The sequence below is a fragment of the Mya arenaria genome, chromosome 15 (assembly GCF_026914265.1).
Source record: "Mya arenaria isolate MELC-2E11 chromosome 15, ASM2691426v1".
Classification (NCBI taxonomy): Eukaryota; Metazoa; Mollusca; class Bivalvia; order Myida; family Myidae; genus Mya; species Mya arenaria.
The window spans coordinates 42,689,226-42,715,064 of NC_069136.1; the positions used below are offsets into that span (position 1 = coordinate 42,689,226).

The window sequence follows — 25,839 nt, forward strand, 5'->3', positions numbered from 1 at the left end:
CGCCCTCTATTTACATGAATTCCTTTACAATGGTCAACAGGTCATTTGCACAGTCAGTATCCAACGCTGTATTTGAGCATTTACGACTATTAGGTCTATTATTTTAATTAGAAGTTTAGAATCAAAATAAAAGAGTTAATATCATTAATCTGTGATAAATATGAAACCCACAGAAATAAGTTGGAAGTACTCGAAGTTCTTTTTATTATTCTTTACGTGTGAAGACCCTAACTAGCCTAAACATTTGACAAATGTTTCCTCATACTATTAAAGGAACAATATTAATACAAAATTGTGAGTGTGTGTGTCTGTGTGTGTGTGTGCGTGTGTATGTGTGTGCGTGCGTGCGTGGGTGCGCGTGCGTGCGTCGTGTGTGCGTGTGCTTGCGTGCGTGCGTGCGTGCGTGTGTGAGTGCGCGTGCGTGTGTGTTCGTGCGTGCGTGCGCGTGAGTCTGTGTGTGTGTGCGCGTTCGTGTGTGCATGCGTGCGTGTATGTGAAAGAATATCATTAAATGCAATATAGAAATGACATTGTATATTTGTCTTGATAATTTAAGTTAGTTATATATATGTTAAAAATAATGAAAAAAATGGATTTTAGCTTCAATCTTTTTTATGTTAACAATTATACGATCCTCATTCATTTTGTAAGATAAAAGGCTACATTGGATCTCTAAACAGTAACCTGTCCGAAATCCAGAATGAAAAAGTGTTCTAGATATTGTAACAACATTGGTTTTAATAAGTTCAGTATTTAAATAGTTCCATTAGTCTTCGGTTGGGATTAATTGATATGCATATACACATATTCTAATCGACTTACATTACTTTAAATCACATAATTAAAGTTTAATGCTATTTAATCTTTATGGACTTCGGTTCACTTTTTTCTATAATAACATTTGAATTGGTTTAACATACATCTGTACTTTTGCTCTTATATTTAATCACATGTTACATAAGGCACCTCATGTCGGCCTCGGAGGTGCTAAAATCCGTTGCGAAATATTGACCTTAGTCCGTGACAAAACAAGGTGAATAGTGACAAATAATGACCATTTCTTATTATGCAATGACGTCCATTTGTAGCATCGATACTTAATGGTACTGTATCGGGTTTCGTGATCAAGAATATAAATTTAAACTAGGAGACAGATTCCTATCATGGAGGAAAGAAGGAAAATGGGAGCTGTGTATTTCGGTAATAGTTTTCTTATTTCTTTATTGTTTAATGTATAGTTTGTTAAATTTCTTGCCATGGAAAAAGAAAATTTAAAAAGATAATTCAGTACAGTTTCCGTTGCTAAGAAACGAGCATAATATATAATTGTTTCACCCTGAAATACTTCAAATATAAAGGCGTTTCGTGTATCTCGTTATAGGATTAAAAATAATAAAGTGACACTCTTATTCAAAATCAATACATACACATGTATAACAAACATAAATTTTGAGTGATAAACTCTCAACTTCTTACTAAATAATGCATTTATGGAAACTATTAATAACTGATAACAAGATTGTACCGTGTATTTAATGGCAGAAAGCGCACAAAAATTAAATGATTGGTGAGTGCTAAAAGATTTACTGCGATCTACTATTGTTTCAAAAGGAAGCAATACCGTTTTTACTGCACATTTCTTTAAAATTAAACTCGGTATCCTTCATAAGCGCCATTGTTTTCAACATTTGTACATCCTTTTTAGATGTGTAAAATATTATGGGGGTTAAAGTGCATCTTCAAAAAAATGTTTTTTAACTTCAAGATTATTTTAAATATAATGAAATTAAACTCAATATATCTTTATAAGCATAATTTAGGTACGAGTGTGAAACTTTGAACTTGGATGTCGTTATATGACTTTATCAACACAAATATATAGCTTTATGATACAGTATGTAGTGTACATGAGCTCATACCTCATTGTGTTAGGTATTTGTAAATTATAGATGCTTTATCACTTTCTTACGTAGTATTAAAGATAGCAGTAGTGGTGTTTACTGGTGATAGCATTTTCTATTGCCATAATGGTTAAAGACTGCAACATATATATTTTCATATATATATATTAATACTAATAGAATTCAGTTTACGCAGCTTTACGTTACACAAAATTCAAACTTTTCATTAGTGTAAACAGTAGGCCATTACATATCAGCATACTGTTAATACAATTCTACATTCCAGGTCTAGCGTTCATTTTGTTCTCTTTATTGACCCCAACTCTTTCCTTTGACGTCATCAATGCAAGTGCCCTTGAAACCGACTTATTAACCGGGTACAAGAAGACTGTCCGACCCAGCAGCGTGACACAGGTCAATGTGGGGATGGGACTTATGCATATCGTGTCCTTGGTGAGTGTACATTCAATTTACTTGGAATTTCTCCGAACCAAATCAGCGTTGCTAATGCACCAGTCAATTGTAACCACGGCTCCCCCAGGTCCGGGGAATAGCGGGGACTTTGACTTTTGGTCCAGCCAACCCCGGCTAAAACCCGCGCCCTGCGGGGATGAACTGATGGTAAAATCCCCGCCAAATGCCCCGCCCCCAAAGGACCTTAGGTTAGGCCCATTCCCCGCTATTTTTTTGCGCAATGACAAAACCACCGCATTAACCCGGCACTGCGGAGCCACCTGAAAGGTAAAAACACGGCCCATTTCCCCGGCTATCCCCGGTATACCCCCGGACCTGGGGGCCGTGGTTACAATTGACTGGTGCATAATGCGTTGTCAAGCAGATCATATACAGCATAATAATGTATTTTTCTCAGATATAGCAATTGTGATTACAAGTCAAATACATTTTGATTTTACACCCAAACTCAGCATTTGTTTTGTTTCATTAATGCTTAATTTTAGGAAATGGAAATTTAATGGTGTTAGCTAAAATATCGCGGGCGAATCACCAAAATTTCACAACTTGGATATAACGCCCAACATTTGTCGAAGTACATTTAGTTGTAATAGTTAACGCAAACTAGCGAATATATACACAGGATAAAAATAAAATGTCACTTTAAATGATTGATTGCAACAATACCTCTCATATTTCGAGAACAGAATGGAGAATTGAAAAGTGTTACATTAGAAATATAGTTGTTGAAATTGCGACAATGTTATAGTCCTTAACTCTGGACGTAATAATGCGCTTTAGCCTTTGTTCATCAAAAAAACAAATTATATTTAATCCACATTAACATTTCTAAGTTTTTTTTTCAATTAGCTAAGAATTGAATAGGAAACTATTGAATATGAGGGCCAGTCAAAGTGAAGTTGGTCAAATTTGGTCAATTTAAGGGCCATAACTCCAGAATGAATAAGGTTATATAGCTGTTGATCAAATCTGTTTGAAATAGTATGCTGTTAAACATTGTAACCCATTGTTGTACCGGATGGGGGTGGGGAGCTCGAATAAAAGACGGAACAACGTAAGTTTGGTCAACCATTGACACTTCAAGGGACATAACTCTGGTGTTAATAGTGTGAGTTGGCTGGTACAGTATGCCAACAAACACAGGTCCAAGTTCGGTAAAGTTAAGATAACACATGCAAAGATAGCGGAAAATCAAGTGTAATGGTGCGGATGACGGCGACGCTAAACTAATCCCGACATGACTGCCATGCTACTCAGATGACGTATTCTAGTACACCGGATAGGCATTTCCGGTGAATTCAGCCGTGCTTGAAAACTCCATCTGGCATCCTCCCATGCCAGATGAGTCACGCGCTGTGACGTAATACTTTCAATTTCTTTTATTAAACACTAAATGTAACCATAGTTATGAGATTTCAATTGATGAGTTCCATTAACATTAACTTTACAAAAATATTCCTTAAAAACAAAACAAAATAACCCTTAAAAGACGTGATATCGAAGGAACTTATTGACGTATGCAGTGAATACAAATTACTGCGCGTCATGACGTCAGTACACATCATCGCACGCGCTTTTTGGTGAGATGTACAAAAACGCGCTTTCTTATGTATTTTCTTCACAAAGAATGTAAAGGTATGCTAGAAAAAATATCTATCATGTGTGTCCGTTCCGGATAGAAAAATCCGACCCTCGGGCACGCTGCGTAGCCGGTAACTCGGCAAGCCTCGTTACCTGGCAACGCAGGTGCCCTCAGGTCGGATTTTTCTATCCGGAACGGGAACACATGACAGATATTATTAATATTAAACGTCGTAACGTTTTTTAGACGTCATTCAAGTATATGCAAAACGATACGCTGAAGACTGAATTAATTTTCAGTAAGCAATCCTCAGTGCCCAAACCTGTAAAAGCAATGAAAATATCAAAAATGATAGTGAAAGATTTTTCTCCAAAAGCATAAAATGATGTTTTGTTTGAATGAAATATGTACTTAATCTAGCGGAGTAATTCAAAACTTGTGTGATTTAAATGATGTTTTGAAAGTATGTGTAGATGTTTCATTTGTTCTATGAGATGCTTTAAATCTGAGTCTTTATTGACACTGTAAATGATAATGAGGAATTGTTTCTTTCAGGACATTGTCAAACAAAACATTCATCTGGTCGGATTTGTTTTCTGCGTAAGTGTTTTGCATTTTTATTCGTCGTTAGTTTGGAAATATTTCTATTGTTTTTTTAAGTGAACTAATTTTCGTATGCAACGAACCGACGAAACAGCTTTCGGGGGATGGGGAGAGGGGGGTTCGAAAGTTTCAAAAACAAGTTTCGGTGTTTGTAAAACAAACGAAAAAAAACGGTTTTTAATTGTTTTATAACAGTTCGTGAAATCAATATAAAAACAAAACTTGTTTATTACCAGCATAAACGCCCTAAAGTACATGGAATTAAATAATTATATTTGGATTTGTTTTTGAAAACGATTAGTTCATTTGAAATAAATATGTCCGAAGGCCCAAAATCGCGCGATGCGGCTCAAATATAAGGTAAGGTAATCGCCACAAAAATCAAATCGAAGTGGGTGTACGCTTACTAATGCACCAGTCAATTGTAAACACGGCCCTCTCAGTCCGGGGTATAGCGGGGACTTTGATTTCGGTCCAGCCAAGCCCGGGTAAAATTCCCGCCCTGCGGGGACGCACTGCTGGTAAAATTCCCGTCAAATGCCCTCGCACCCCTGTGACCCTAGGTAAGGCCCATTCCCCGCAATTTTTGGGGCGATGACAAAAACACCGCATTCACCAGGCACTGCGGGCCACCTGGAAGATAAAACCACGGCCCATTTCCCCGGCTATACCCGGTATACCCCCGGATCTTGGGGGGGGGGGGCGTGGTTAAAATGACTGGTGCATAACTGAATAATTTCTTCGTTCCTGCCAAGGTTGTCCCTACCCGGAACACTCTTACCAATAACTTGCATCGGGTATACGTCAACAAGTTTCCGAAGTAATCGCAAACTGGTGCAATTTGGAAGCAAGGTTGTAATGCACTCGCACCAATTAAAGCGTCTTTAGAAACAAATAATTAATCTGAATCACGTCCTGTTTCATCAAATGACACCGTTATGCACAAGTCAATTGCAACCAAGGCCCCCACAGGTCCGGGGGTATACCGGTGATAGCCGGGGAAATGGGCCGTATTTTTACCTTCTAGGTGGCCCCACAGTGCCGGTTGATTGCGGTAGTTTTGTCTTTGCACCACATGTCCCCGCTATTCCCCGGACTTTGCTACTCAAATGTGTCATTCTTCCTATGATGTTGCCTGAAGCCAGCAAGGTCCAAAATGTATATGTGTTTCTGTTTTCTTTCAGTTTTGGTCAGACCCTAGGCTTTCGTGGAGTCCCGAGGATTACGGTGACATGGAATCCACCGTTATGTCCATAACTGATGTCTGGGTGCCGCCTATCGTGTTAAGCAACGCGTATGTTAAAGTATTAGTATACCATATATAGTTTGTGACCAACACCTATTGGTATTGAAAAGTAAGGCCCAGTATGTTTTAGTAAGTTAAACTTATCGAAGTGTATGTATATCCAAATGACTTATCTTAACCTTTGATATTTGATAACACCCCGGATCATTAAAGCTGCTCTATCACATATTTACCATATTTACAACTTTTTTATTTTTTGTCTTGGATGCTCATATTTCCGTTCGAAAATTAATGTTTTATGGCTTAAACCGTTTTAGATAATGCATTAAACATCAATTTTCGAACTTAAATATAAAAATCTGCGATCTAATGTTTTGTCAGCAATCTTATATAACTGGTTTCCATGGATTTTTGCAAAAATTGGCTCGTTCGAAGACAAAAAATAAAAAAAAAGTTGTCGAAACGCTCAATCCGTGAGAGTGCAGCTTTAAAAACTTCATTTAGAAACATGCAGCAATACCGAAGGTATATTTTAATTGATAGCAGTTGAGTAGTCTAGCTAGTGATATCGTTGGACATTTCTGTTTAATGAAGCATCGCGTGGAACTCACGGTTTCAAACATTATCTGAGACTCGTTCATAGTGACTTTATATACGCACTTTTACTTTTGTTCTTATTTCTTTAAACCAATCCGTAATGGCCCTTTAAAGATGCACTCTTACTCCCAAATAAGATTCACCACAATTAATAATATTGTTTTAATATTCCAAAAAAGATGACTAAATGTCGAAAACAATGGTTCTTATAAAGGATACCGTCGAATTTAATTTGAAAGAAATGAGCATAAAACACGGTATTTCTGCCTGATGAGACTATAGTAGACCACTGTAAATCTTTCAGCATTCACCAATCATTTAATATTTTTGCGCTTTCTGCTATTAAATACACGGCTACAATCTTGTTATCAGTAATTAATATTTTAATAAGTAGTTTAAGGGTTGTTCACTCAAAATTGATGTTTGTTATACTTTATATACGCACTTTTACTTTTGTTCTTATTTCTTTAAACCAATCCGTAATGGCCCTTTAAAGATGCACTCTTACTCCCAAATAAGATTTACCACAATTAGTAATATTGTTCTATGATTTTATTTGAAAATAGATCACTTTTAACAAAGTCGCGAACAGAATATAAAACTCTTTTGAGGACAAAACGATACCTACATGATAAAAATGCTACAGAAAAACTGGTTCAAGCAAGATACAAAAATGCAAAACTATATTGGAATATGCTCAAAAATAGGCAAAATAATAACAATAATAAGTCATCGGGCAATATATCAATCTCGCAGTTTGAGCAATATTTTAAATCCATCAATAATCCAGATTCGGTTTTCTATCAGGAAGATGAAGAAACCGATTATATTAACAACAGATTCTTAAATGGGGAACTACAAGTCATGTTCTCAGAACTAGACATCGATATATCAACTAAAGAAATAAAGACAGCATGCTCCCAACTAACCAGCGGTCGCTCTGGTGGACCTGATCTTATCTAAAACGAAATTCTTAAACATGGATTTCCTCATTTATCGGGATATTTTAATGCTTTATTTAATAGTGTCCTAAAACTTGGTTATTTCCCTTCGCAATGGACAGAGGGCTATATTGTACCATTATTTAAAAAGGGGGACCCAAATCTGCCTGAAAACTATAGGGGTATAACTCTTCTAAGCACATTAGGCAAATTATTTACCCGTATAATTAATAATAGATTGAATACATGGGCAGAAAATTACTATGTTTACACCGAGTCACAAGCCGGTTTCAGAAAAAATATGGGTACGATTGACAATATATATGTCTTTAGTAATATCATTGAAAGTATTCTTAAACAAAACAACAAACTGTATGTATGTTTTGTTGACTTTACCAAAGCATTTGATTTATTATTAAGGGATAATATATTTTACAAACTAATTAAATACGGCATACGTGGCAACATGATGAATACTATACAGTCGTTATATTGCAATGTAAAATCAAGCATAAAATTTCAAAATGAGCTAAGTGAGACATTTAAATGTTCAATAGGGACACGACAGGGGGACTGCTTGTCTCCATTTATATTTTCTATGTATATTAATGATTTAGAAGAAGAATTCTTACTAAAAGGGTTCCAAGGTCTTAATATTAACACACTCAAACTACTGCTATTATTGTATGCCGATGATATCGTTATATTTTCCAGTTCAGAGGAAGACCTACAAAATGGCTTGAATATTTTACAAAATTATTGTCAGAAATGGAAATTAGTTGTTAATATTGAAAAAAAAAAGATTATGGTGTTTCGGAAAGGGGGCAGATTAAGAAATAATTTAAAATTCTTTTATGATAATAAAGAAATAGAAATAGTAAATCAGTTTACATACCTTGGAATAACTTTTTCCACTGGGGGCTCATTTAATAAAACGTTTGAAGCCCTTGGAGGTCAAGCGCTCAAAGCCATATTTAAACTTAAAAAATACTTATCAACATTTACAAATTTGAAAGTAAGCCACGTCTTATCATTATTCGATAAATTAATTACTCCAATACTTAATTATGGTTCAGAAGTATGGGGTTTTTCGAAAGCAAATGGACTTGAAAAAATCCACCTCCATTTTTTAAAAACACTATTAGACTTTCAACGCAAAACAACTTTATATATGGAGAATTAGGTAGAGTCCCATTGTATGTCCATAGATTGACATCAATCATCCGCTTTTGGTTGAAAATAACAATGACGGATGAAAGAAAATTCATCCGACTTACATATAACTCGATGTTAACTGATATACAAAACAACGCAACGGAAATGAATTGGGCAATTAAAGTTAAAAATCTGTTAGAATCTATGGGATTCGCTGAAGTTTGGCTCAACCAAGGGGTTGTAAATACAAAATATTTTATACACACCTTTAAGATGAGGGCTAGAGACTGTTTCATGCAAAAATGGAATGAAGAATTACGAGAGTCATCAAGAGCGTCAACATACATACTATTTGCAAATTTTAATTATCAGTCATATTTAGACACCATAAAAAACAATAAATTCAGAACAGCTTTAACACGACTAAGAGTAGCATCACACAGATTAGAAATAGAAATGGGCAGATGGCACAAGCCCCAGATAATTCCAAGAAATGAACGAAAATGCCAACTTTGTAATACACTTGAAGATGAATTCCATTTTCTCTTAGAATGTCCTTTATATCATGAATTAAGAATCTTATACATTAAGCGATATTATTGGCGCAATCCAAATATTCCTAAATTTGTCGAACTGATTTCGAGCGAAAATGTAACTACTATTAGAAAACTATGTTGTTTTGTCTATAAGGGCTTTGAAATGCGTCAGTTTAGACATTAGACACTTTTCTCCACTAACTATTTTTCAGTATTTAAAGCAAATGTGATATAACTTTACTTTGTTTATACATTATGATTGATTTTGAAAGTTGTTCTATCGGAAATGTTTATACACTGTACATGTTTATATTATATGTAACTGATGGGCTGTAAGCTTATAGTTAATAAAATCTTCTTCTTCTATACATGTGTATGTATTGATTATGAATAAGAGTGTCACTTTAAATATTATGTTCAATTTTAGCTCAATATGTAAAGCATCCCTTAAGTGACACTCGTATTTAAAATCAATACATATACATATTTATAACAAACATGCATTTTGTGTGCCAAACCTTTTAACTACTTACTCAATAATGCATTTATGCAAATAATAATTACTGATTACAAGATTGTAACCGTGTATTTAATAGCTGAATACGCACACATATTGATTAACTGATTGGTGAATGCTAAAAGATATACAGTGATCAACTATCGTCTCATGAGGTAAAAATATCGTGTTCTTTTCACATTTTTTTTTCAAATTAAACTCGGTATCCTTCATAAGAACCATTGTTTTCGATATGTATTCATCCCGTTTGGTATATTTAAAAATGTATAAATTGTGGTATATATTTTTGTGAGTAAGGTTGCATCTTCAGCTTAACACGTTTTCGTGTGTGTTTTTTCGACACTCGGTTTGGTTCACAGGTTTTAGGAAACACCATTCCCCATTACTCAAGCATTAATAGTTCATTCGTTATTCACTTTTCGACTAAGTAAGTAAGTAAGTCAGTAAGTCAGTAAGTGAGTGAGTGAGTGAGTGAGTGAGTGAGTGAGTGAGTGAGTGAGTGAGTGAGTGAGTGAGTGAGTGAGTGAGTGAGTGAGTGAGTGAGTGAGTGAGTGAGTGAGTGAGTGAGTGAGTGAGTGAGTGAGTGAGTGAGTGAGTGGAGTGAGTGAGTGAGTGAGTGAGTGAGTGAGTGAGTGAGTGAGTGAGTGAGTGAGTGAGTGAGTGAGTGAGTGAGTGAGTGAGTGAGTGAGTGAGTGAGTGAGTGAGTGAGTGAGTGAGTGAGTGAGTGAGTGAGTGAGTGAGTGAGTGAGTGAGTGAGTGAGTGAGTGAGTGAGTGAGTGAGTGAGTGAGTGAGTGAGTGAGTGAGTGAGTGAGTGAGTGAGTGAGTGAGTGAGTGAGTGAGTGAGTGAGTGAGTGAGTGAGTGAGTGAGTGAGTGAGTGAGTGAGTGAGTGAGTGAGTGGGTCTTGGTAGTTGGGTGGGTAGAAACACCGGAAATACCAAAGATGAATCCATTGTGCACGAAATAGTTCTTATAATTCTGATTAACATTTTATTTGTCTTCTTAGATTGTAAATATTTGATGATGGTCGGAAATATACGGTCTATCAATTCCGATACGCTACATTCGTCACTGAATGTCCAGCCATGTTGATTGTTTCTTCACTCTGCCGGTTTTTGAACTTGATAAGTACTATAAATAAACATCAACTACAATATACAATTCAGGGCAGATGGAATAAGCATGTTGAGTGAGGAAGACGGTATGGGCAGATCGTACCTGTACACGATGGCGGATGGCACGTTGATGTGGTACACTTCAGCTAACTTTGTCTCGCAGTGCCACATAAATGTAGAGTTCTTCCCGTTTGATTCACAGGAGTGTGAAATAATTGTAAGCTTAAAGTACAGCCGAACCCCGTTGGGTCGAACTCACAGGGACCAGCGAAAATACCTCGAGCCTCGAAAAGTTCGAGCAAAGCGAGATTTTTTACTTTCAGTATAAAGATATTGGTTCTTTACATCCAGTTCGAGCCTACGACAAATTCGAGCCAAGCATGTTCGAGCCAACGGGGTTCGACCGTAGATTACAAATGACGGTTTATAATAGGACAACTGAATAAATGTTTGTGTTATGGGAAACGCCGTCGTAAATAGTTCAATTGCAGGTCTATACGGGTTTTAATGTTATTATTGATAAAGTACTTTAAAGGGTATACAGTCTGTCAGACGTTGCCAGGGACGTACCTAGGCATACCACAGTACGCCCTAGTTTACAAATAAACGTACATTTCCGCGTAATGGCAAAATGCTAAAAATGTAAGTCGAAATCAGGAACCAAATATAAAAACTAAGAAGGTGTAACGTGTATATACATGTAATTTTTCAGTGGTTAAAATTGTTTGCAATTTAACTTAATGAATGTTTGAAAATGGTTCCTTTATAGATGTTTTCGTAATAGCAAATTTACCAGGACAAAAACGCTAGGTGTCATGTTGCATCGTGGCGTATTGTGACGTTATATGTCATGTTGCATCGTGGCGTATTGTGTCTTGTTACATCGTGACGTCATGTGTCATGTTGCATTGTGACGTTATGTGTCATGTTGCATTGTGACGTTATGTGTCTTGATGCGTTGTAACGCTATGTGAAGTGTTGCATTGTGACGTTGTGTGTGTTGTTGCATTGTGGCGTTGTGTGACGTGTTGCATTGTGACGTTGTGTGTGCCGTTGCATTGTGACGTTGTGTGTGGTGTTGCATTTTGACGTTGTGTGTGATGTTGCATTGTGACATTGTGTGTGGTGTTGCATTGTGACGTTGTGTGTGATGTTGCATTGTGGCGTTGTGTGTGGTGTTGCATTGTGACATTGTGTGGGGTGTTGCATTGTGACGTGATGTGTGTTGTTGCATTGTGACGTTATGTGGGTTGCTGCATTGTGACGTTGTGTGTTGTGTTGCATTGTGACGTGATGTGTGTTGTTGCATTGTGACGTTATGTGTGTTGCTGCATTGTGACGTTATGTGTGTTGCTGCATTGTGACGTTGTGTGTGGTGTTGCATTGTGACGTTGTGTGTGGTTTTGCATTGTGACGTTATGTGTGTGCTGCATTGTGACGTTGTGTGTGGTTTTGCATTGTGACGTTATGTGTGTTGCTGCATTGTGACGTTGTGTGGGGTGTTGTATTGTGACGTTGTGTGTGGTGTTTCATTGTGACGTTGTGTGTGTTGCTGCATTGTGACGTTGTGTGTGGTGTTGCATTGTGACGTTGTGTGTGGTGTTGCATTGTGACGCTATGTGTGTTGCTGCATTGTGACGTTGTGTGGTGTGTTGTATTGTGACGTTGTGTGTGGTGTTTCATTGTGACGTTGTGTGTGTTGCTGCATTGTGACGTTGTGTGTGGTGTTTCATTGTGAAGTTATGTGTGTTGCTGCATTGTGACGTTGTGTGTGGTGTTGCATTGTGACGTTGTGTGTGCTGTTGTATTGTGGCGTTGTGTGTGATGTTGTATTGTGACGTTGTGTGGGGTCTTGCATTGTGACGTTGTGTGTTGTGTTGCATTGTGACGTTATGTATGGTGTTGCATTGTGACGTTATGTGTGTTGTTTGCATTGTGACGTTGTGTGTGGTGTTGCATTGTGACGTTGTGTGTGGTGTTTTATTGTGACGTTGTGTGTGGTGTTGCATTGTGACGTTATGTGTGTTGCTGAATTGTGACGTTGTGTGTGGTTTTGCATTGTGACGTTATGTGTGTTGCTGCATTGTGACGTGGTGTGGGGTGTTGCAATGTGGCGTTGTGTGTGGTGTTGTATTGTGACGTTGTGTGGGGTGTTGCATTGTGTCGTTATGTATGGTGTTGCATTGTGTCGTTATGTGAGGTGTTGCATAGTGACGTTCTGTGTGGTGTTGCATTGTGACTTTATGTGTGTTGCTGCATTGTGACGTTGTGTGTGGTGTTGCATTGTGACGTTGTGTGTGTTGCTGCATTGTGACGTTGTGTGTGTTGTTGTATTGTGACGTTATGTGTGTTGTTGTATTGTGACGTTGTGTGGGGTGTTGCATTGTGACGTTGTGTGTGGTGTTGTATTGTGACGTTATGTGTGTTGTTGTATTGTGACGTTGTGTGGGGTGTTGTATTGTGACGTTGTGTGGGTTGTTGCATTGTGTCGTTATGTGAGGTGTTGCATTGTGACGTTATGTATGGTGTTGCATTGTGACGTGATGCGAGGTGTTGCATTGTTACGTTGTTGAATCGTGACGTTATGTAAGGTGTTGCATTGTAACGTTGTTGCATCGTGACGTGATGTAAGGTGTTGCATTGTTACGTTGTTGCATCGTGACGTTATGTGATGTGTTGCATTGTGACGTTGTTGCATCGTGACTTTATGTGAGGTGTTGCATTGTTACGTAATGTGTGGTGTTGCATTGTGACGTTATGTGAAGTGTTGCATTGTGGCGTTATGTGAGGTGTTGCATTGTGACGTTATGTGAGGTGTTGCATTGTGACGTTATGTGTGTTATTGCATTATGACGTTGTTGCATTGTGACGTTATATGTGTTATTGCATTGTGACGTTATGTGAGGTGTTGCATTGTGAGGTTACGTGTGCTGTTGCATTATGACGTTATGTGTGTGTTGTTGCATTATGACGTTATGTGTGTGTTGTTGCATTGTGACATTATGTGTGTTGTTGCATTGTGACGTTATGTGAGGTGCTGCAATGTGGCCTTATGTGTGTTGTTGCATTATGACGTTATGGGTGGTGTTGCATTGTGACGATATGTAAAGTGTTGTACTGTTACATTATGTGTGTTGTTGCATTGTGACGTTATGTGTGTTGTTTGCATTGTGACGTTATGTGTGTTGTTTGCATTGTTAGGGTATGTGAGGTGTTGTACTGTGACGTTATGTGTGTTGTTGCATTGTGACGTTGTGTGTGTTGTTTGCATTGTGACGGTATGTGTGATCTTGTAATGTGACGTTATGTGTGGTGTTGCATTGTGACATTATGTGTGTTTTTGCAATATAACGTTGTTGCATTGTAACGTTATGCGTGGTGTTATTGATAAAATAATATCGCATATGTATCCCCGAAACAACCTGTTTCAGTCCTAAGGTCTTCGTCATATTGGTAGCGTCGGTGACCGATAGTGAACATTTCTGTTTGGATATAGTTATAGACAAAGGAAGACTATAATGATATAATTTGTGTCGATAATACAATTCCAGATAACACCTTGGACCATCAGTTCCGATGCGATGAATCTGTACTCCACCTTTAAAATCGTCGATACTAACCTATTCGAAGAAAATGGAGAGTGGGACTTGGTTAATAGCAGAGTTCAGAACTACACAAGGTAATAATTCGAACAGAACATTTTACTAAAAGAACTTTTCACTAATACATGAATATCGCATAATCTCTCGCCGGTGATATCATCAGTAATGCCTATTACTAGTATAATGTACATATTTACGCGAAAACACCGCTTTACTCGGCACTGCGGGGACACCTGGAAGGTCATTCGGAACTCCTCGGCCATTTTTATCGAAAACAGCCTCGGATGTATGCCGGTACATCAGTTGAAGTAGTTCGTAAATTTTTCAATAATATCATTTATGAAATGTAGTGTTTTAGAATTGTTTTTATTGATCCAAGTTTAAATTGATTGTCAGTGAAGTATATTATTGCAAACATAATTAAGATTTCCAAGAGTTAAGTCATAAAGTTTAACTGCTAAATAAAATTACTACGCGATCTACTTGCAGCGGACTTAAACGTACCTCTTTTTGAGTATGTAAACCGTCCAAATACATCCGAGGTTGTTTTCGATAAAAATGGCCGAGGAGCTCCGAATGCTGGAAGGTAAAAACACGGCCATTTCCCCCGCTATCGTGGTAACAATTGACTGGTGCATAGTTATTGCGAAGTTTGTATCGATTTCTTAACAGTGAACTAAGAAATCCAGTCCACGAACCAGCTTGTTCTCTTTTTTCAGAAACGTCGGCGTTGATGCTTTTCCAGGAGTGAAGTTCATCCTTAGTCTGAAGAGAAAAGTCTCCTACTATCTAATCAATATGATACTTCCGGTCATTTTCCTTGCCATTGTCGGCTCTTTCGTATTTGTACTTCCGGTTGAAAGCGGGGAGAAGAACGGGTTTGCGCTGACCATTCTACTGTCAATGTCGGTCATATTGACCATCGTATCGGACGCAATTCCACCGATATCGACCCAAACAAGCCAGTTGAGTAAGTTTGATAACCCGATACCGTTTTCTTACGATACAATAATAACAATCAATGTGTGTATACCACCATGTAAATGACGTCATATATGCCCCGTCGGAAGGCAATATTCAGCTTAAAATAAAGACTAAAATCAAAGATAAATTGTCTTTTACTACATCATTTAAAATAAAAACAAAGGGCAGTCTTTGCCGCTTAAAGTGCCCCGCATTCGTTTTAGTACCAAAGTTTGATAAGGTGATTCGTTTCATCAGACACTTCAACAAACCTGTTTCCAAAATAGTGTTTTGACAGTGCCCCGTCAGACGGCCGTATTTTGAAAAGGTTTGTCGAAGTGTATCAAGAAACTAAACTCTCAATCAAACTCTGGTAAAAGACCGAAGGCGAGGCTCCGTAAGCGGCATAGACTGCGCTATGTTTCATTTAAAATGGTGAAGAAATAGTGAAGTTATCTTTGTTTAAGTCTTAATTCGAAGCAAAATATTGCCTTCCGACGTGGCATTTATGACGCAATTTATCAGGTGGTATACACACACTGGCAATGCAACTATTTGAGTCGCATCCATGATTTTATGTTCGGGGAAGAAGAATAATGAAGTAAGAAAAAGGGGCTCAAACATGACTTGGGTTTCGCAAAAAGGCGCCTTACATCAAGATAAGGTTTTAAAATCAGTAGCGGACCCAAGGGGGATGGACCCACGTGCCTTCAATCCCTATACAGTGGTCATATGGTAGAACAATTTGCATTGGTTTTTATGCTTTCCGGTTTTTAAGGCATAAGATAAAAGGAATATTGATTGTTTCATTGAACGATCGTAATTTATTTCATCTCGTGAACACTAAAAGTGAATATTTTACTAGTGGCTTAACTTTTGGTGCTCACTTGGTGAAATATATCTCGATCTTACATTGAAATATTTACACCTCAACTTCCATTCCTTAAATGAACTGCCTTTCGGCAAATGCGTTCATCAATCGATGAACGCAACATCTTCGGATATGTTCGGATCGTAATTCATTGCATAACAATATACATGAAAGCTATTGATCTTGTAATTGGTTGTATTGTGTCTGAAGGTCCCGTATAATATAGATCAACATTTTTAAAAGTGTTAGTTTATTATATTTTAAATATATTGGTACCAGAAGTATTTCAATTTTACGTTTTAAAGTGATTTCAAGTGGCTGATCTTTTCCCGCGTTATTGTGACGTCATTTCAAAAAAATGTTTCCGGTTATAGTCGGGACGTCCTATTTACAGAATGGGTAAGAACAGATTACTGAAAGGTTTTCTTAAATGAATTGAAGTTTTTTAACAATTCTTGAATGAAATAATGAACTATAAGTGTAAATATAAGGAATGAATTGCGGAGTTGATGTCATTATCGGGGATATGAACGCAATTGGGCTGGTCAAAGTAGGCGTGGAGTCCTTCGGACTCCACACACATTGACCAACCCAATTGCGTTCATACCCCGATAACAACATCAACCCCGCAATTCATTCCTTAAATAAACAATTATCCTCTATTCATTATATGCTTTCCGGTGGTGTATAGGTATTAATCAGTGAAATGAAAATGATATTTCACTGTTTAAAACAGTTTAAAAACATTTTTTTTCATTATTTTGAAATTTTAGCCAGCTCTAAATTCCAAATCCAACGTCAGCGCGCACAGCGCTAGGACTCAAAGACAACGACGTCATTTCCGAAATGACGTAATGATTGCATACAGTTTGGCGCGCTTTTCTGAAAAAAATGTAATCAAGTGTCCTTTAATATCCTTTGAAACATATAATACGAACAAAAAATGTTTGTTTCAGTGTAAGATCGCAATATATTTCATCTCTTGAACACCCAAAGGTAAATATTTCACTTATGGCTACGCCAATCGTGAATTTAAGCTTTTAGTGCTTACTCGGTGATATATATTAGTACGATCTTACACTATAACAAATAATTGCCCTCTATATCATACAACGAAGTGCTTGACTTTAAGAATAAAATAAGCCAAATTTAAACCAGCCATATAACATTTAGAGCCTAAACTTTCGACTGAGGGGGAAAGGGGCGCGATTGCAAAGCTGTGCCCTATTTTGCGCCCCTCTTAATTCAAATCCTGGAACCGCCCCTGGGAATTTCCACAACGCGCAAGTGATCATGTTCTTAACAGTCCGTTTGTATATAAATCAAAGGTGTCAATCAAGAGACTATCAATGAACTCGTAACCAGTCGTATATTTCAAAATATCCAAGGCGAATACCATGACATGCTTCCGTTCAATAAGCGAACATTCACGGCAAAATAAAGCCCAAACGCTTACTTTTTTGTTCGTCGAACAAATGAAAAGTAATTATTACTCGTATGTTCAAGCCCTGGGGACGTTTTATAACGACAAACAGAAATATACATGTTTTAAGTGAGGACTTAAAATGCGATTAAACATTTACCAGTCCTTTTTGTCAAACGGATCTAAACATCGACAAATGCTCCGAGCAGGATATGAGCCCGATAACCTCTAAAGCAAACCGATACTATTATTAAACCCCCCCCCCACACACACACACCCCACCATTCAATACCCCAATAATGTTTCTTATTTGAAGTCGTGTATGTCGTGTATCTCCTCGTAATCGTTATCATATGTTCACTGGAGACCATACAGACAACCAGAACTATTACAAATTGACAAAAGCTCCGAGCAGGATATCAACCCGATACTCTCTAAAGCAAACCGATATGCCTATTACCCCCCCCCCTCCCCTTCCCCCGCCTACCCGATTCAATACCACAATGTTTCTTATTTGTAGGCGTGTATCTCCTCGTGATCTTCATCATATGTTCCCTGGAGACCATACTGACAGTAGTGAGTTGCCAGATACATTCCTATAAGGCCAAAGGTTACGTACCTGGACCGGTGGGGCAGAAAATTGCAGCGTTCCTGGCGAAACTATCACTTTACCGGTATGTCGTTTTTTGCGCAGACTTCCTGTCCTTACACCGTAAATATAACTGGTCACTTTAGCAGTCGACTTTTAAACTGAGGCAAAGAAACTGGATCCTGTTTCAATCAACAGGTTTGTTAATTTTAGTCGTAAACTGAAATGATCTTCTTATCATGGTTTCATTAATTGCTACCTATTTGATACTGGCACCGGATTTTCAAACTCAATCAAACTTAATTTTATGATTTCGATAATGTGAAAAAATATTGAACAAAATATTTTAAGCACGAGTAATAAGGTAAAAATATATCTTAATAATAATAATAATGGAATATGCTTAATAAATAACCAGGAGGGCCAAAGACCAGCCTGGCAATGTTGTTACGCCAAAAGAGGACGATGGGAACGGAAGCCCTAAAAAGAAAGACTTAGTTCAGCAGGAGGCATGGACAGAGGAGGCTCAAAATAAACACATACTATATGACTATGAAGAAGTTGCGTTTGTTATGGACAGAGTCTTCTTTGGGTTCTTCCTTATTATGCAGATACTGTTCACGCTTATCTTCTGTGTAAACCTTCAAATTCAGGGAGATAATACTGGGGGTAGCGTATAGCCACAATAGTCCCTGGGGAAACATCAAATTTACACTGTCATAATGTAACTGTTAAAGCTGCACTCTCACAGATCTACCGTTTTTCCAACTTTTTTTTATTTTTTGTCTTTGAACTAACAAAAGTTTGCGTAAATATCTGCAAACCAGCTATATAAGACTGCTGACAAAAATTTAGATCGTTGCTTTTCATATTTCGATCCCAAAATTGATGTTTTATGCATTGTTCTAAAACCGTTAGTAACGGTTTAAGCCATAAAACATTAAATTTGAAATGGAAATATGAAAATCTGCGATCTGATCTTTTGTCAGCAGTCTTTCATCACTGGTTTGCAGATATTTACGCAAAAATTTGCTAATTCCAAGACAAAAATTAAAAAAGTTGGAAAAACGGTAAATCTGTGAGAGTGCAGCTTGAATGGACAGGAAACAGCAATTCAATTTATACTATCAGATATGGTAAAGGAAAGGTGCTCTGACATGCATGCTCAAGTTTATGCCAAAATTAGTTTCGATATGTTAAGCGTATAATCATAGTTCAATTTCATTGATCGATTCATACTTGTTAACAGCACGCGCCACACACGCGGCACTAAACTTCTAATACTCCTTATTGGTCAGTTTCAAAATTGCAAAATATTGGAGGATATATAATATATAGGAAACAACCTAAAAATTAATACCAAAATAACCGGCAATTTCTATAACAAACATAATGACAGGCATTTTCTATAACCAACACAATGGCAGCCAGTTTCTATAACAAACGTTATGGCCATTATGACAGGCAACTCCTATTACACACATTTTCACCATTATAACAGGCATTTTTTATGACAAATATAATGGCAGCCTGTTTCTTTTGCAATCTTAATGACAATCATGTCTGGCAGTTTCTATTACAAACTTAATGACCATCATGTCTGGCAGTTTCTATTACAAACTAAATGACCATCATGTCTGGCAGTTTCTATAACAAACTTAATGACCGTCTGGCAGTTTCTATTACAAACTTAATGACCATCATGTCTGGCAGTTTCTATTACAAACTAAATGACCATCATGTCTGGCAGTTTCAATTACAAACTTAATGACCATCATGTCTGGCAGTTTCTATTACAAACTTAATGACCATCATGTCTGGCAGTTTCTATTACAAACTAAATGACCATCATGTCTGGCAGTTTCTATTACAAACTAAATGACCATCATGTCTGGCAGTTTCTATTACAAACTTAATGGCCATCATGTCTGGCAGTTTCTATTACAAACTAAATGACCATCATGTCTGGCAGTTTCTATTACAAACTAAATGACCATAACGTCTGGCAGTTTCAATAACAAACGTATTCATATCATAACAAACATTGTTGTTTTTACTTTAGTTATATTAAGCGCTTTGAGATCTACTGACATTCTTAAAATGTTAAATATGAGGTCACTCACCAGTCAATCTTATAAGTCGTATGAAACTATGTATTAGTATACATGTATGTAGTAAGTCATGAGTTAATCCAAAAGCGCTTTTGGGATTAACATTATGTTAGTGACACTAATCCAACCGGCAGTAATAACCTCCCCAAAGTTAGCAAAGCTTGTCCAACGATCCATCCAGCGACCCATATTTTACCATACACATTGTACGCACATATTGAGAAATTAAGAAGAAAATATAAATTTTATCAAGTTAATAAAGCTTATGAAGTTTGAGATTTGAAACAAAATATGGGACAAGATAATTATAATGATAGAAGGACAGATCAGTGCCGGGAAGGGGGAGACTGTGTGAAGGTGAAGGCTGTATGAAGGGGAATGCTGTGTGAATGGGAAGGCTGTGAGAAGGGGAGGCTTCGTGAAGGGGAAACCTGTGTGAAGGGGAGGCTGTGTGAAGGGGAGGCTTCGTGAAGGGGAAAGCTGTGTAAAAGAGGGGGGGGGGGCTGTGTGAAGGGGAATGCAGTGTGAGGGGGAGGCTGTGTGAAGGGCAATTCTGTGTGAGGGGGAGGCTGTGTGAAGGGGAATACTGTAATAAGAGGGAGGCTGTGTGAAGGGAAATACTGTATAAAGGGGGAGGCTGTGTGAAGGGGAATGCTGTGTGAAGGGGAAGGCTGTGTGAAGGGGAATGCTGTGTGAGGGGGAGGCTGTGTGAAGGGGAAGACTGTGTGAAGGGGTATGCTGTATAAAGGGGAAGGCTGTCTGAAGGGGAAGGCTGCGTGAAGGGGTATGCTGTATAAAGGGGAATGCTGTGTGAAGAGGATGGTTGCGTGAAGGAGAAGGCTACGGTTTTCGTAATACTTCATTTGATATTTAATATAATTTTTCGGATTTCATTTAGCTTGATTCTATTTAATATTCAATTTTGTCATAAAATATGCATACACTACGTGGTTAATGTTCGTTATTACGTTGTGCTATAAGTATACACAATTTTGATAAAATCAGTAACAGACGTTTAAGTTTTATTCCTTATAGAAAACCACATTTGAAGCAACCATTTAAAACTATATCATGCACAACAAAGGTATGAGACTATACATCTGCAGAATCGAGTAATAACAAAGTGAAGTATTACATCTTGCATAACTATACAATGTTTAGTATTATATCTTGTAACAACTCTCGATGTTAAATACAATTTATTGCAATAACTATCCAATGTTAGGTATAACATATTGGCATGTAATAACTATCCTATGTTAAATGTGACATATTGTAATAACTATCCTATGTTAAATGTGACATATTGTAATAACTATCCAATGTTAAATGTGACATATTGTAATAACTATCCAATGTTAAATGTGACATATTGTAATAACTATCCAATGTTAAATGTGACATATTGTAATAACTATCCAATGTTAAATGTGACATATTGTAATAACTATCCAATGTTAAATGTGACATATTGTAATAACTATCCAATGTTCAATGTGACATTTTTGATAACTATTCGAATTATGAATGTTAAGTTGTATATCATGCCATTTAACTCTTTAATGTTAAGTATTTGATATTGTTATAACTACCCAATGTTAAGTTTTAAACATTGTTTTATCTATACAATTTTAAATATCAAATATGGCAAAAACATTGTAATCTTGTGCATTACGTATGTTTTAAAAGTATTTGCATTTTTCACTTTTTTACTCTTTTTTTTACATACATGGATGTTGTTTCAACAAGACTGAAATGTTTTCAGATTATAAATAGGCCACTTTTGTTTTACCCTTAATCAATCATATTCATAAATTCAGATACAATTTGTGTCAAAATGTTCATATCTATATCTTTAACTTTTGATCATAACATGTTATGATAGATTGATTTTTGCTGTGTATAAGTTTTAAATTTGTTTTGGGATGAATAAATGAACATTTCATAAAATCAGAGAGTACTTTATCTTGTTATAACAACAAAACCATGACTAGCGGATCAAGGGTGAGTGCACCTGGTGTGACCCCCCCCCCCCACACACACACACACCTCCTTCCTTAAATCATCCAAGTCAATGTTTTATTTTAATATAGGAGAAAAACGATATAATATATGCCATAAATGCAACATTTCAGAATAGAAATTGCTTAAACTTTATTTGGGAGTGCCCCCCAACCCACGATCAAACACTTTAAACCAATTAGATTTCAGCTCTGAGGTAGGGGCTGCGCAAGTCAAAAGGATCCGCTCCTGAATACAATGTTAAGTAACAAACAATATTGCACAAAAAGAACACTAGGTTTTACCGGTCTTAAGTAGAGACTGATCATCAGGCTAACATAATCGATCGCTGAAAATGATCTGTCAATCCATTTTGATCAGTTTTTGAAAAATCTAAATCAAGAGATCAACTTACATTGCTTATACGTATAATGAAAAAGAATGAAAAGCTACATTTAAATGTGAATAAGTTAACATATCACTTTACAATGAATGGACATCAAACAAAAATATTTTGCTGTATTTTTGCTGTCATTTGACAGTATAACAGAGAATACATCAACACAGTAAATGATCGATTTTCTACAATACTTCAACATCATTTTTGCCCTACATAACAGTCTGTAGGGTTTCAGCTTAGCAGTTATGGTAAGGTGATTTCCCTGTCCCTTTTTGGTAGCAACCCTATTCCCCAATGGAGACGAGCATGGGCACGGCACCCTCCTACCTTTGTAGAAGATAATAAAATATTTCTTTTGTTTTGATTAAAACTTAAATATGTATTGATTGTAAATTCATACAAACTTAACATATTTTACAGCTGAAACTTTATTTGACTTCACTTAAGCACCATTCCTCACATTTTCTGTGAAATTTATAATGTTCAGTCTTCGAAGTCTGACATAATATTTTGTTTTCTCTCTTCCCACCCTTTCTTTCTTAAAACCTGTCTAAAACATAAAAAAGCCACCTTGTTTTACAGAGCCTACCAACATGCGTGTAATTAACATAAGCACTGACCCAGAGTTTTTCAGAGGGTCAGTTGGTCAGGGGTTATTCAGTTATGACTGAGTGATGATTTAGTATCAGACAATATTTCAATAGCATAGCAATAAAGAACACATTTTGGACTTGTATAGAAGAAATTGAGTTGGCTGATTTTGGCCACTCAGTCAGGCCACTGCACAAAGCATTTTCTGAAAGAAGGCCAAAAATACAAGCTTCATTTTTAGCTTACACATAGTTTCTTATTCATAATAAATAAACAGTTTTTTTTAACCATACTGATCGATACACGTAAGAATTTTGTTCATAAATGTTGGGAAAAGTTTGAAGTTGAGTACACTTCAACTAGATTTAACCCCTTAAGTGGGCTTGTGTTTCAGTAACTTAGAGTTTCATTGACCATTCAAAGGTGGTAACAGTGGTCAAAATGAACACAAGCCCACAAGCACTGCACTGGTTAAAATGTCTACCGGACTTGCTAAAATTTTGTACAGCAGAGATTGTTTAAAAATTTGATGCCAAGCAGTAGTATCAGAATTCAGGCTTGTTTATCCAAAAGACTAATTTCAATGACTGTGGTAATCCCATTATTTCTTGATAAAGCTATTTCATGTATAATGCATGAGAGGTCTATTTGAAGTGTTGCCTTGTTGGGCCCGAGCCTTTCTGCCTCTATATAAGATTTATACATGTGTTTCTAACCGCTGGGCTTTTCCATGTAGTTTTCATTGTATCATTGAAATTGTTATCTTATTGGGAGCTTAGGGCTATTCCAGTAAAACATATAACCCCCGGGGAGAAGGCAATTAATTGAAAAGTATATAGGTGGGTGTCTTTTTTCACTAATTTGGACCTCACAAGGGTCAATTAAAAATTGCTTCTGTAGGGGGTTGGCATATTACAAGAGTGCCTTCCCCCTGGGGGTTATATGTTTAAATGGAATATCCCTTTAACATACAGTTGTAAATTTTAAACTAATGAAAATACTTGCAAGGGATGATTGGAGTTACAGTTTTATTAAATAGACAATATATTTCATCACATATCAACACTATCGCATTGAATGACCTACAATGTACATCAACAGGAATGTTTAAATTCTTGAAAAAGTGGCTCAAGAGGCATTCTCCAACAGAACAAGGTCAATAACATTTGGCACGAAGAAGCAGACATCCTTGGAACTACTTGAGATCAACTTAGACCGTCAAGCTGTTTTTGTATTGTCTCCAACTGAAACAAAGAAAACAATCATGGTACATCCCTTGTCTTCATAATAAGTAATTTCCTGATTAATGTTGATTTCCTAAAATGACCATTGTTAAATCAACAGAAATTGGTAAGTGTTTACTTATATTAAAGTATCAATTTCGACTACAATAATTAAGTAAAGTCTTGTTGACATTATCTCAGAATTACAGTACACACCCAGTGAGATACACGGTACTTAAATTTGGTAATTGACTTAATTATGTGAACTGAAGTGACCAGGACTCCATCTCAATTAAGATCTTAAAGGATAAAAGTTGTTCAGTGAAATTAACTTACTGTCGTGTCATTGCTTCATTAATTTGCTAGATATCTGAGAAAGTTGAACTTAAATTATTATTTAAAGCAGCACTCTCACAAATTTACATTTTTACAACATTTTTATTTTTTTGTTTTGGAAAGGGCCATTTTTTGCATAGATATCTGCAAACCAATGATATAAGATTGCTGACAAAAAAATCAGATTGTAGATTTTCATATTTTACTTCGAAAATTAATGTTTTATGGCTTAAACCGTTACTAACGGTTTAAGAAAAATGCATAAAACATCAATTTTTGAACTTAAATATAAAAATCTGCGATCTATCTTTTTGTCAGCAGTCTTATAAAACTGGTTTCCATGGATTTTCAACAAAAAATAAAAAAGTTGTCAAAATGTTTAATCTGTTAGAGTGCAGCTTTAAAATGTTGAAGAAAAAAAAAAAAAAATCAATGTGTTGCCATTCGTGATGTGTATTCAGATTATTGAAGTAACAACTACAAACTTTTTTTGACACCAGTACCCAGGAGTTTTACTCTACATATAAGAACTGGTACCCAGCAGTTTTACTCTACATATAAGAACTGGTACCCAGCAGTTTTACTCGGCATATATAAACTGGTACCCAGGGGTTTTACTCAGCATATATGAACTGGTACCCAGGAGTTTTACTCTACATATAAGAACTGGTACCCAGCAGTTTTACTCGGTATATATGAACTGGTACAGAGGAGTTTTACTCTTCATATAAGAACTGGTACCCAGCAGTTTTACTCCGCATAATTTTTTTCATGGACTGGCACAGAGGAGTTCTGCTCTACATAAAAGGGACCGTTTTGCGTGTGAATTCTGCTTTAATTCTCCTTTAAGGTGTTTTACCCAAATTTTGAAGACAAATCTCCATATTGCATTCCTCAGAAAGGACATGTATATAAAATATCCTAAAAAATTCCTAAAAATGCTATGTTCTCTTAGTTTATACTTTACACTATTTTATTTGAACTCAACTGTGAAGCCAGCTGAAAGGTGATACGATTACCTCTCATTTTTCATTTTCTGGGCAAAGCCAAAACTTGTGTCCTT

At 36.6% G+C, this 25,839-nt stretch overlaps 1 protein-coding gene across 1 annotated transcript; it reads left to right on the top strand.

Annotated features, from left to right (window-relative positions):
- The first annotated feature begins 4,902 nt into the window (after nt 1-4,902).
- LOC128219398 (neuronal acetylcholine receptor subunit beta-3-like) lies at nt 4,903-18,794 on the top strand. The gene is made up of 7 exons (XM_052927209.1): nt 4,903-4,920; nt 5,745-5,854; nt 10,718-10,883; nt 14,218-14,345; nt 14,988-15,238; nt 18,046-18,199; nt 18,533-18,794. Exons 1-7 carry the CDS (start codon nt 4,903-4,905, stop codon nt 18,792-18,794), a joined length of 1,089 nt encoding a protein of 362 aa, XP_052783169.1.
- The last annotated feature ends 7,045 nt before the right edge of the window (nt 18,795-25,839 follow it).

Excerpts from the sequence above, each read along its gene's own strand:
- LOC128219398 (XM_052927209.1), top strand. Across the intron at positions 15,239-18,045 it reads GACCCAAACAAGCCAGTTGA|GCGTGTATCTCCTCGTGATC; the intron begins GTAAGTTTGATA and ends TCTTATTTGTAG. Across the intron at positions 18,200-18,532 it reads GCGAAACTATCACTTTACCG|GAGGGCCAAAGACCAGCCTG; the intron begins GTATGTCGTTTT and ends ATAAATAACCAG.